Genomic DNA, 12,103 nt, shown 5'->3' with positions numbered 1-12,103 from the left:
CGGTGTGTTTTCCTTTGACCCTGCTTTGATCCCCATCAAAAGTTCCTGACCATCCGTGTGGGGATTGCTTGCAGAACAGACTTGATCAAAGTTTTCTTTCTTGCCTGCAACAGTGTGTCACCCCAGGCTTGATATATGTGTGGGGATTGCTTGCAGAATAGACTTGATTTTTCGATCGTAGTTTCGAAATTTGTTCAAAAAAGAAATCCAAGGAGAAGCTGCAGGAGGTGTACACGGTGAGTCGCGTTCTTGAGTCGGTGTGATTCGGATCGAGGAGACACAGGGGCTGACGTTTGTGTATGAGGAACTCTAGAAGTCTAGATCATGGGAACAGAAGCACCGCAATACTCGCGCGAGGTGAAGCGGGAGGAGTTCGCGGGCATGAGCGGGGAGTTTTTTTTTAAAAAAAACACAGTACAGACACAAGCGCTCATATACACGCGCACACCCTTTCCTATGAGCATCTTCGAAAGATTGAGACGGCATATCATCTTAAAATTTATGAAGTCATCATACGGACCTCTTCGTCGAAGGGAACATCTCCTCCCACTAAATGAGCATCGCCGGAAATATTGAAATAAATTCAAAAATAAATGCGAGCACCCGAATTTGAACTCTGATGGGTTAGGCATATCACAGTCCCTCCAACCATCCAATGACAGATTAGTTCGCGAGGGAGCTGGTGAGTGAGCTTCGGCCAGGCGACGGCGGATACGTGGATGTATGTATACGTGGCAGTAAAATAATGCGATGGCTCGGCTCAAGCACTGAAGCGAGCACAAATTTAACTGCACTAGTTGACTAGTAAACCAGACTGCTGGTTGTTTTCTCTTGGTGATACTAAAAAAGAATGGCGGGTAACGAAAGTTAGGCTGGACGGGTAGAATAATTTTACCGAACAGACCAAGGCAAGGCACGATCACGCGCGGGGCCCAGGGGAGGTGGCGTGTCGGGCCACCGAAAAGAAGAGACCGAGGGCGAAGAAAGGCACACCACCCACGCACCCAGCACGTCGCGACATCGCAGAGGCAGGGACGGGTGGGAGGTGGCGGCCTTCCGAATTCGCCTTTGGCTGCCTCAGCGTCAGGCGTCAGCGATGACCTGACCACGTGCCAACGACAAGCCAGATTCGACTCCCAGCGGCGGCACACGCTCGCTCGATCGCCCTCCATCGCCACGACGACGTAAGCGGTGACCGATCGCGTCGCGCCATCCTTTGGCGGATACGGCCGCGCCGTCGCGGGGCCCGCGGGAACGGGGACGCGATGGGTGGGCGGGTGGGTGGCGAGGTGGTGAGGTGGACGGACAGGGGAGCCCACGAAATAGCAGCCGCAGCCGCAGCAGCAGCGGCGGCCTGTGGCGCCGCGGTGCCGCTCCTCGTGCCCGTCCCTTTCCATCAAAAGATCCAGCGGGACCCGACCCGGCGGCTCTGGCCTCTGGCCCCCCTCCTGAGCCAGAGCAGACTCCAATCTCCACGGACCAGGCTCATCAATTTTATCTGCCTAACAACCAGCCTCGTCTAGTCGCTTGGCAATTGGCACTAGCGTTCTTCAGTTCGAGGCCCTACTCTTCCATATTTCCATGGACCACGAGTGAGTGAGTGAGTAGAGCAGCACTTGCACACAAGTCCAAATTGCGGGAGGGGGTTGTCACGTATGACACGGCGACCCCATCAGCCCAGTGAAGGAGATAGGACAATGTGACACATAACGAGCGCGGCGGACGCGTGATCAGGCGTGGGAGACGCTGACCGGTGGGTCCATGTCCCAATGTGAGTTGGTGACATCCGACGTGTCGCGGTGGTTAAATGCGGCAGAGGGGGTCGTCACGTACAGTGGCGGAGCGTGAGCTAATCGTAAGAGGGGGCCAACTTCGTATAAACAAGCACAATATACATGAAAATTTATATCAGCTAACTGATCCATCCGCGGAGTCCATGTCTAAATTACCAAACATCTCAAGTCTTAATCAAATGACAAGAAAATAAGGAATGCATACTAGATATATCTAACCTAACCAACCACTACTGCAAGTATGTAACCACTAACCAAGTAACCGCACCTAACAAATGAACCAACACGTTGGCGCACGCATGCCAGCGTTGGCGCCTCGGCGGCATAGACGTGCAGGTGCGACCCCAATCAAAAAGATGAGGAGCAGCTGAGCCGAGAACGGGGGTTAAAGTCGAAGCTTGCCGGGCGTCCGTGCAACCCAATATCTGCTCGGGGGTGACGAGGAGCTGAGGAGAGTAGGATTGGGGCGTCATGTACGGAGGCTGATGGTGGATGCGAAATGGACGAGCAGGAGGCGAAGGCTACGCTAGAGGAATTGCTTCAATCTATTCTTATTCGATGGGCTTTTATCATTTATCTGCAAGCGGGCTAGGTTGAAGTGCTAAATCTGCCTAGTAAATTATCTGTTGCACTTTTGGAAGGGAGGGGGGTGGTCCTGGCCCAGGTTGGCCTGCACGACACTCCGCCAATGCTCACGTATGACACGGCGACCCCACCAGCCAGTGAAGGAGATGGGACAATGGGACACGCAATGAGCGCGGAGGTCGCGTGATCAGGCTTAGGAGACATTGGCCAGTGGGTCCATGTCCCAGCGTAAGTTGGTGACAGCCTACGTGCAGTGGTGGTTAAATGCGGCTGCATCCGCGAGAGGAGGGGTTATGATGTATGATGACAAATTAGACCCAGACGAGAGAAGTTGTTCTTCCTCGTGCTATCTCAGATCCCCTTCTTCCTCCTCAGTCCTGCTCCCAAATCTCCCATCTCCTTAGATGGCTAGAGGCCCGTGGGTGGCATCAGAGTCCCGGATCTCCTCTAGGAGAAACCCCTCTACCAAACCAAATCGGCGAAGCAGGCGGCAGCGATGGAAGAGCAGATTGCGGCGCGAGCGAAGAGGGTCAATGGCACGAGCGCTGCCCTTGATGCCATGCTCGACGCGATCCAACAATCGCTCGGGATGTGGAGGCCGGCGGTGGCCACCCTATGAGCGAACCCCCGGTGTCGATGATCTCGCCGTGGGCATCGAGCCCGTGGTGCCTTGCGTCGTTGACGAGATTTGTCAACACAGGCCACACCGTCGTGTCCTCCGACGTTGTCGGAGAGGACGCGCCTCGAATGTCATGATCCGATCGACCTGGGTATGCCACTCATACAATTGCTGTTGCAGGTTGGTCACCGCCGCCTTTGGTCAAAGGTGCGTACCCAATCTCCCCTCTTGAAATCCCTATTGCTCCTCATGCCGATCCGGGTAGAAAATTGGAGCTCAAACTACCACACTCTCCGCACTCCAATTGGGCCCTTCTCAAACTCAATTTCCCACGGTTCTAGGGCGAGAACCCTCAATTTTGGAAGACTAGATGTGAGAAGTACTTTAATGTGTACAACGTGCAATCGGATCTTTGGGTCCGTGTTGCTACGCTGCATTTTTCGAGCTCCGCAGCTCGCTGGCTTCAAGTTCACGAAGCACACAACACCCCCGTTCACACGGGCGACACTTTGCGCTACTCTATGCATCAAATTCGGTTGCGAGCAGTATCAAACACAATGGCACCTGAGCCGCCACGCCTCGTGAACCGATGAAACAGTCTACCACCCCCTTCGTGGAGCCGAAAGGGGCTTCGCCGGCCGCTGCTCCGGTGATGACGAGATGAGTTGAAGGGGGAAAGGGATGTCGGCGCACTCGACCTAGGGTTTCCGGTGTCGCCATGAGGAAGGGGACTTTGGTATGTTCTCGAATCTCAGAGTTCCACTCTAGGAAGGAAATCTATGGCATCCATGCTCCACTCCACGTGCTGGCAAATATACGGAAGAAATTCCGAAACCAGAATGAAACACCGCACGGCAAAAACTACTTTCCTTTCCGATTCCCCCTCCAATAGCCGTCCATAGCCGTGGTCCAACCCACCGAGCAAATCAAATAGGCGGCCGAGCGAAGCAGAGGCCAAGCGAAACAGAGCAACTGCCAGCAGCAGCAGCAGCAGCCGGACGAATCTTCCTCCCTCCTCTCGCTCCGATCCCACCAACCGCTACTAATTCCTAGTCTACTGCCTACGCACATCAGAGCACCACGCTCCGGTTCCCGGCGATGGCGGCGGCGTCGTCGTCGGCGTCGCGCGTGTCGACGGCGCGGCGGCCGCTGCGGTGTCTCCCCGCGGGGCGCGCCGCCAATGGAGCCGCGGCGGCGGCGGTGACGGTGCTGGGGATGCCGAGGAGGGAGGCGCGGGTGACTCTGCGGGCGCACGCGCGGCGGAGCGTCGAGGCCGCGGCGTGGGCGGAGGCGGGTGTCGCGCCGTGGAGCAGGGGGAAGGAGGCGGCGACGGTGTGCGCGGCGGCGGGGCAGGTGGCGGGGACGAGCGCCGCCGGGGTCGGGGTGGGGGGCAGGAGCGTCGGGATGGACGTGGCCCTGGCCACGGCCGCCGTGGTCGCCACGGGCACGGCGAACCGCGTCCTCTACAAGCTCGCCCTCGTGCCGCTCCGCCAGTACCCCTTCTTCCTCGCGCAGTTCGCCACGTTCGGGTACGCCCTCCCTCCAACCCCTCCCCCTTCTCCTCCAACCGGCCATTGACTGATTGCTCAGAGCCCATCCTCGCTCCGCTTCCCGCCGCCGCCGCCGCCGCCGCCGATCCAATCGAGGGAGCCGGCGGTTCCTCCTCGAGCAGCGGGGAGATTACAGCCACCACCACCACGATCGATCGATCGATACGCGAGCTGTCGTGTCGCGAATCATTTTTCCTCTTCGGCCCGTGCGGCGCGTGCCTCGTGGGCCCCCCGCGCGGGGCCCACGTGTCTGAGAGGGAGAGTACCGGGCCAAGATTTTTCCTGGTGGTTCGTTAGCATTATTATTATATCTGGATGGACATGGTTGCTGCTGCTGGGTACGGCTGTGCTCCTTTACTTTCCCCTCTGGTGTCTAGTGGACGCCTGAGCTGTCCTTCCCATTACCTGATCGCCAAAATCCAAACAGTGCCACACCCGAAATTTGGACTCCACTGGCCCTGTTTTCCGCGTGCGACTTGCTGCCCGTAGGGCCCGGGTCAGTGCAGGCTGGGCACAATAGCCGCATAAAACCCGACACCCGAAGCACGAACCCGGATAACCTGGACCGGAAAAAACCCGAGCACTACATCGGGTGGCAGTTTTGGAAACCTGGATTTTATTCGGGAAATGGTTATTGGAGCCCACTAGAAATAGATCGCGCAGATGTCATTCACTCATTCGCTGCGGAAATGCTGTTATGTTTGCCTGCTGGTGTCGCACTCGCTCACACAGGGTGTACCACTTGGCACCGGATAGAATGGCCTTCGGTTTTTCTTGGACACGCATCGGGGGCGTGTCATTGTTGTATTTAGTTTGAGAAGAACGCGGAGAAGGCAAAATACAGACCACCAAACCGTGGCGACGGCCAGGCCAGAACGAAGAACTGCAGCCTGAAGAAACCCGAATATAACTGCTTTGGTTTGAGAGAAAACTGAGACTGTTTAGCTAAGTTTAGATGGCGGGTTTCCGCGCTGACAAGGTTTGGGAGGTTGTGCGGAGTCGAAGTGCAAGCCTTTTTGCTGCTTCTCCATGGGCAGGGCCTAGAGGCCGAAAACTTGGCGGTGTGCGGTTGGTCTCATGAGCAAACTGCTCATGAGGGTTTATGCCTTTTGCTTGTTATTGCACAACCATCATATTCATTTCTGCCTTGTTATTTTTGCACATTAACACCATATGCTCCACAAATTTCTATCATGATAAAATGTAAACATACACGTGAAAAAAAATGACCTCTGATTAAACATTTCTTGGACGCTAATAACACGGCATGGGTCTCTTCACTTTTGCAGCTATGTGGTTGTCTATTTCTCAATCCTGTTCTTTCGTTATCAAGCTGGCCATGTGACGGATGAGATGCTTTCTCTCCCACAGAAACCTTTTATACTCATAGGCCTCTTGGAGGCTCTAGCAGCAGCAGCAGGGATGGCTGCTGGAGGTAATTTTTTCTTCTTCTCAAAATCAAATACAGCATGTTCCTCACAGATTTTCACTTCTAAAATGTACATACTTGATATGTGACATAAAGAACTCACACTCACAGTACTATCTGCTTACTTTTTGCTGGGGCAGCTATTCTTTCTGGGGCTTCAATACCAATATTATCACAGGTTGGTGGGTCATCAGTATAATCATATGACAGTCTTCATTTTATCACCTGCGATCACATTTATGTAATTATCTTACTACCTTGCTGCAGACCTATCTTGTATGGCAGCTTGTTTTGTCTGCTATTTTCCTAAAGAGGCGCTATAGACTTAATGAGATAACAGGATGCTTTCTAGTGACAGTTGGTGTGGTAATAACTGTAGCAAGGTATGTTTCTAATAATTTCACTCTTGGTTTGCAAGCACCTAGTGAGCACTCGAGTATATTTATACAACTGTAATCCATGCCAACGAGTTTGTTGTCCTGCTTCTCATTATGCTGTCTTACAAGCGAATGTTATGGTTAAATCTGAAAGAGAATAAGCTTTATTATTTGGAGATGGGCATGTAAAATACCAGGAAAGAAAAAAATATGGGAAATTAGTTAATACTTGGAACGTATGCAATATGGCTTGTATGATGCAGAATTCCTCAATGTAGCACACGTGACATCTTCACACACATGTGCGTATACTATTGAACTGCTATGCTGGAACATTTGTTTTGATAACAGTCCAAAGATATTATGATTTGGTGATAGTGTCAAGATCCCAATCATGGAATGTTAGGCAAAAACTGCTTGATATTTCAGTACAATATTATTTTGACATATTCACTACTGCTCTGTTTTTCATTACAATGCGTGTGTGGGAACAGTGGCGGTTCAGACCTATAAACTCTGTTGTATCAGACTATCAGTCCCTTCAATCTGTTGATATTTGTTTAAATATATATAAAAAGTCAGGCATGCTTTAGACCCCACAGACTGTGTGAAATTTCCACTGGGCAAAAGATGATCGCAAAAGATCTTATATTAGTTTACAGAGGGAGTACCTTTACAACTATGTACACATATTTTGCGGCAATATTGTGATGTCTAAGTGGAACGCTCGTGCACGATTAAGCTGTTCAGTACCTTTATGTGAACAAAGTTTAAGACGAGCCTTACTTTTTTATGTATAGTGGAACTGGTGCTGGTGCTTCACTACAAAGTACTGGGATTTTGTGGCCACTGCTAATGATAATATCATTCTTTCTGCAAGCTGCTGACACAGTATTGAAGGTACCAAGTCTGCTAATCAGTCGATTGACTATTTTCTGTTCTTTAGCTACCACTTTTACCTGATACATCTAAAATGTAATTGTTGCAGGAGATAATATTTATAGATACTGCTAAGAATTTGAAGGTACTGCATTTCTCCCATAATTGTCACCTGGCAAAAATTTCTCTAAGATGTAGAACTTACTCTTTATGAAAGCATGCCTACTGGCAACTGCTATCTATTCATTGTGTTTGTGAGATGCCTTTCTCATTCCGATATTATTTTTTATCCAGGGTGGCTCAGTTGATCTTTTTGTTGTCAACTCGTATGGCTCTGCTTATCAAGTATGGTCCTGATTTCAACTACCATGCTCGAATCATACAGAAGCTATCCATCATAATTAATAAACCTATCTTTCCAGGCTATTTTTATGTGTCTCTTGCTGCCATTCTTGTCAAAGTTATGGGGTATTCCGTTCCATCTACTACCAACATACATCAGAGATGGTGCAGCCTGCTTTCTAAATATGGGATCATTATCTGCTGGTAATTTTTCCAAAGTTTTAGGTTCATCTTTTCTGTCTCTCGAGTTCTCTTCAGAACATCTGCCTTGATCTTCCTGGTGCATGCAATAATTTTCTGATTGGGTCTCTTGATCACTTGGCTTCATTTGTGATGTTATATTTGCTAGGGGGATAAGTGCAGATCTAAATCAATCTCTGATATCTCTTAAGAAAAGAAGTTAATCACTGATGATTAATTACCGTACGACATTCAGTTTCTGAAATTCGTCACATTGTATTAGCACTTAATAACAAGTATCATTCAGCTCTTTGAGTTGAAAACCCATGATTTCTGTATTTATTTCTTCCCAACTTTGAAAAGGACTACTTGGATTTTATCTGCTCATAGTTGATTTATCTATTTTTTGATCCCCGTAATGATTATTTATTCTTTTCATGGTAATATCTTTTTTGACATGTCTTGAATTTTACTTTTATAAATAGTAAAGCCATCTAAGCATGTTTGTTATGTTGCATAATCCTCTTATTAAATTTTTTGGGTTGTGCAGGCTGTGAAGGGGCACCATTGCTACCGCTACTATTTGTGTTGGTTAATATGGGATTCAATATATCCTTGCTACACCTGCTGAAGATTTCTTCGGCTGTTGCATCTTGTCTAGCCTCTACATTCTCAGGTTTACATCTTTATATGCACACGTCATCTCCACTGATAAATAGTTTTGAGAAGTTTTTTTTTTATTTCGTTTATACTTCACCCAAATGCCATCTTTGTGTTGAAATGTACCATATTAGAACTAGTTTTGAAGGAAGGTGTGGAATCCAGTTAAAACTGACATTGCAGGAAGTATTTGCATGCTTGGTTTTGTAGCCCAAGGTCACACCTAATCTTAGTCGTGCCACGATTCCTTAAGGATGTGATTGGTTCAGTGCCACAATCTTGGCCTGCCACATTTCGTTAGTCATATGCGGTGAGCGGTGTACATGTCATAGACACAATTTCCTGATAAATCTTTTCACAATTTGTAGTGGCCATGTCACAGTGCTAATGTTAGGCATCGGCAAGCACATGCTAAAATCTGGTACCATTAGACAACTAGTTAAAACTATTCTATACAGTTCATTGTGTGTCATCCAGCTTTCAAATCTGGATCTGGAAGCCTTATAGTAACCATATATAAGCTGAGATGTTGTATTCACACCCTGCTTCGTTCCAACACACAAATAGAAAGATGGCGTTAATGGGGGAAGTTTTCTCCCTTAACTGTATGTTGTTAGGTAGAAGTGAGGCACCAAGCGGAGGCTGCGCCTCGAACGTGGGTGGGTGAGCTCACGGGTCTGTGCTCTAATCAACCGGCCACTGCTCGGTTCTGGTCTCAACACACAAATCACTACTTCATTAAACGGTCTGCATTAATATTTGTGTTCCCTTCCCTATATCTAGCTCGCTAAAATATATTAATGAGCCACATTTTAATATATATACTGGAGGGAGAGCTGTGATGATTTCACCCAGGAAGACGGCCATTTTCACTGATTTCTGTCTGATGACTGTGCTGTTGTGGTCCAGTTTATCAGTTAGAAGCAGAGAGGACGATAATAGTATGTTTAGAATTTCATACCTGACTTGCTCCTCTCTGTATCATCATTCTGTAATATGGAAGCTTTTGAGGTGTAGTTAGTTAGTTATGGAATTTGGACCACGGGGACGATGCAAACCCTTTATCAAAATGATGAGTTATGGAAAAAGTATGACATCAAGTGAGAATGTAACGTCAATTAAGTTTTCTAAAGCAAACTTTCCTATCATGCAGTCGATGTATGTCCACCCCTCTCATAGGCTCTAGAAAATAAGCCTAGGACAGGAGAAAAGAACGCACGTTTGGGTTGTGGACAGAAGTTTGGCTGTGTTGGCTGACCATAATCCCACATAACTGAGTTGCACCATGTCACTTCAGAACTAAGCTTACCAAAATTATTAAGGAGCGAAAGTAGGGGAAAACAAACACAAAGATTCAGTTCTAGCTATCTTTCATCACCATTATTTGCACGTTTTCTATCTGGTTCCTGCATAACGACTGCACAAGCCTTATCCACTGTCCCTTCCAAGTTGCCACTGCACATGGCCGCTTCCTGTTTATATCTTTAGGTGTCTAAGAGACTAACCAGGTTTGAACATGTATCAGCGGTTTCTGAAACCTATGTGCTCCTTTGGAAAAGGATTTCAATATATAGAACTAACTTGAGCTTGTTTTTCGTCCCTACCAGTCAGATACTATTAATGAATTATCTTTCGTTCATCCTTTGCACTTACACCTGAACATAAAGTTATAAATCTTTCAACTAGCATTCCTTTTTCTGATTACTACTCATTGTTCCCTTGTACAAGTAGATATGCAGCATGCCTGCACAACAGCACTAATGATGGCCTTTCTTTGATGCAGTCCCGCTGTCGATCTACGCCTTCACCCTACCGCTGCCGTACATCGGCGTGGCGTCGACCCTCCCTCCCGGCTTCGTCGCAGGCGCAGCCGTCCTCATCGCCGGCTTACTAATGTACAGCGTTCCGCAGCCAGAAGATTGCGGGGAAAGCCAGGAATGACCAACTAATTAGCATGCATTTCTTGGTATTCTACTACATAACCATGGCTGGCTCCTCATCCGGCCTGGGCTTGGAAGGCAGAGCAGAAGTTCTCCTGAGAGCCACCTGACCTGACTGTTGTGTGTTGTATGGTAGCGTGTCATATATCCAATAAAAGCGAGGGGAGGCCGCATGGGTACATAGACAAGAATAAAAAGGTTGAGATCAAGCAGTGAATACCTCTCTTTGTGTGCTCTGTTGTCTCCTACTGGGACGGGCACTCGCAGTTTGTGGAGGGGAGGAGAGCCAGGGAGAAGAGCAGGAGCATCATCACCACAGGGACGAAGAGCAGGAAGGCCGGCGGCGGCGGCAGCGGGGGCAGCACCAGCGGGAGGCACAGGAGCGTCGCCGCCGCCGCCAGCAAAATCATCAGGAGCACGCCCCTGTCCATCTGGGCCCGTACCGGCTTCTCTAGTGGATGTTCATCTCTTACTCTGTGTGTGTTTGGTTGGCCTGGGTTCCTTGGAAGAGGAAGAACTCTCGTGTGTTGGGAGGAGGAATGTGGATGTTGCTTTGTGTGGGAGACAACTCTTTGATTCTTTGCTCCTCTGCGGTGAATATATATTGGTGTGGTCGTGGTGGGTGGCCCTCTTTCTGGGAGGCCGAGGATGCCCGTGGGGACGGACAGTTGGAGAGGACATGCATGCATGGGGGTGGGCCGGCCACTGCCTGCTGCTTTGTTTATTTACCAATAATAACACAAGCGGTAATCCAGTCCCTCTGATCTGATGTCAGATTAGCCGCATTATTATACTCCACTGTTTCCGCCGGATTTTGTTACTACAGTAGTTTGATCCATCTTGACCCATCGACAGTGTCTTCTTTCGACCTCGGTTTTGTCCCTTCCAGGGAGTAGTGGTAGATTTCTTTCCGCATAGCTGTGTCTCAACAGCCGGCGAATCTTGCCTGTCGGTTAATGTTCACTCCCGGTGCCAAGCTTCTTCCCTGTCGGTGAAAGCGTGTGTCTTGACAGCCAGCGCAGCTTGCGATCCAACCCGGCCGCATCACACATGGACTGCCGTCAGGTAACGGCACCATCACACCGCCCAGGCTTCAGACAGACGGGTGTGATTGATGGAACTGAGGAAGCGCAGTGCACCGAATCTGGCGGGGCATCCACGTTCGCCTCACCTCGTACAACAAGCCTGTGCGCGCGTGCGTGCGTACATGGATCACACGGTGTGGAGTTGGTACTGCCACGTACCGACGCACGTAGGTAGGCCCCTCTGGCTGGCTCTTGGTTCCAGTCAGTCAGTCAGTTCAGTCCGTCAGCCGGGCCAACATGCAGTGTACCATTAGTGCCGCGACCGCCCGCTTAACCGACGAAGATTGACACGGCCGGCACGGTTTTCCTCCTCGTCACCGGCAACGACACAACACTAATTGAGGTCACCCGAGCGGAGCGCACGCATGCGGCGCACCTGGCCGAAAGCCACGGGACACGATTCTGGCAACCTGAGGCAAGTTGCATCGGCAGAGAGGAGGGGCTCGGAACCGACACGGTGCCACAGTGAGTGCATGCATGCTCCGCAGAGGGACGGTGCGTACCGCCTGATAGCTGCCATGTCTGTCTCTGACGACGCGGCGCGGCGCCGGCCAGTGCGTGGCGCAGTGGCCGCTCGAGAAACACGACAGGGAGCACTGACACCGCGCGCCAAAAACGTGCCGCGGTTAACCCGGCGCCGCGCCTGACTGATGCCGATCGAGCG

The 12,103-nt window shown here is 50.0% G+C and overlaps 1 protein-coding gene across 1 annotated transcript; it reads left to right on the top strand.

The window, feature by feature from the left end:
• The first annotated feature begins 3,884 nt into the window (after positions 1–3,884).
• Positions 3,885–11,147, top strand: LOC119278685 (protein CLT1, chloroplastic-like). The gene is made up of 10 exons (XM_037560024.1): positions 3,885–4,526; positions 5,837–5,982; positions 6,117–6,154; positions 6,244–6,359; positions 7,154–7,253; positions 7,342–7,377; positions 7,527–7,577; positions 7,655–7,778; positions 8,305–8,430; positions 10,198–11,147. The coding sequence occupies exons 1-10, from the start codon at positions 4,096–4,098 to the stop codon at positions 10,353–10,355; spliced, it is 1,326 nt and encodes a 441-aa protein (XP_037415921.1). The 5' UTR covers positions 3,885–4,095; the 3' UTR covers positions 10,356–11,147.
• The last annotated feature ends 956 nt before the right edge of the window (positions 11,148–12,103 follow it).

This window comes from Triticum dicoccoides, chromosome 3B (genome assembly GCF_002162155.2).
Source record: "Triticum dicoccoides isolate Atlit2015 ecotype Zavitan chromosome 3B, WEW_v2.0, whole genome shotgun sequence".
NCBI classification, from domain to species: Eukaryota; Viridiplantae; Streptophyta; class Magnoliopsida; order Poales; family Poaceae; genus Triticum; species Triticum dicoccoides.
Note: the sequence above shows the minus strand (reverse complement) of the source record. Positions and strands in the feature narration are given on the sequence as shown.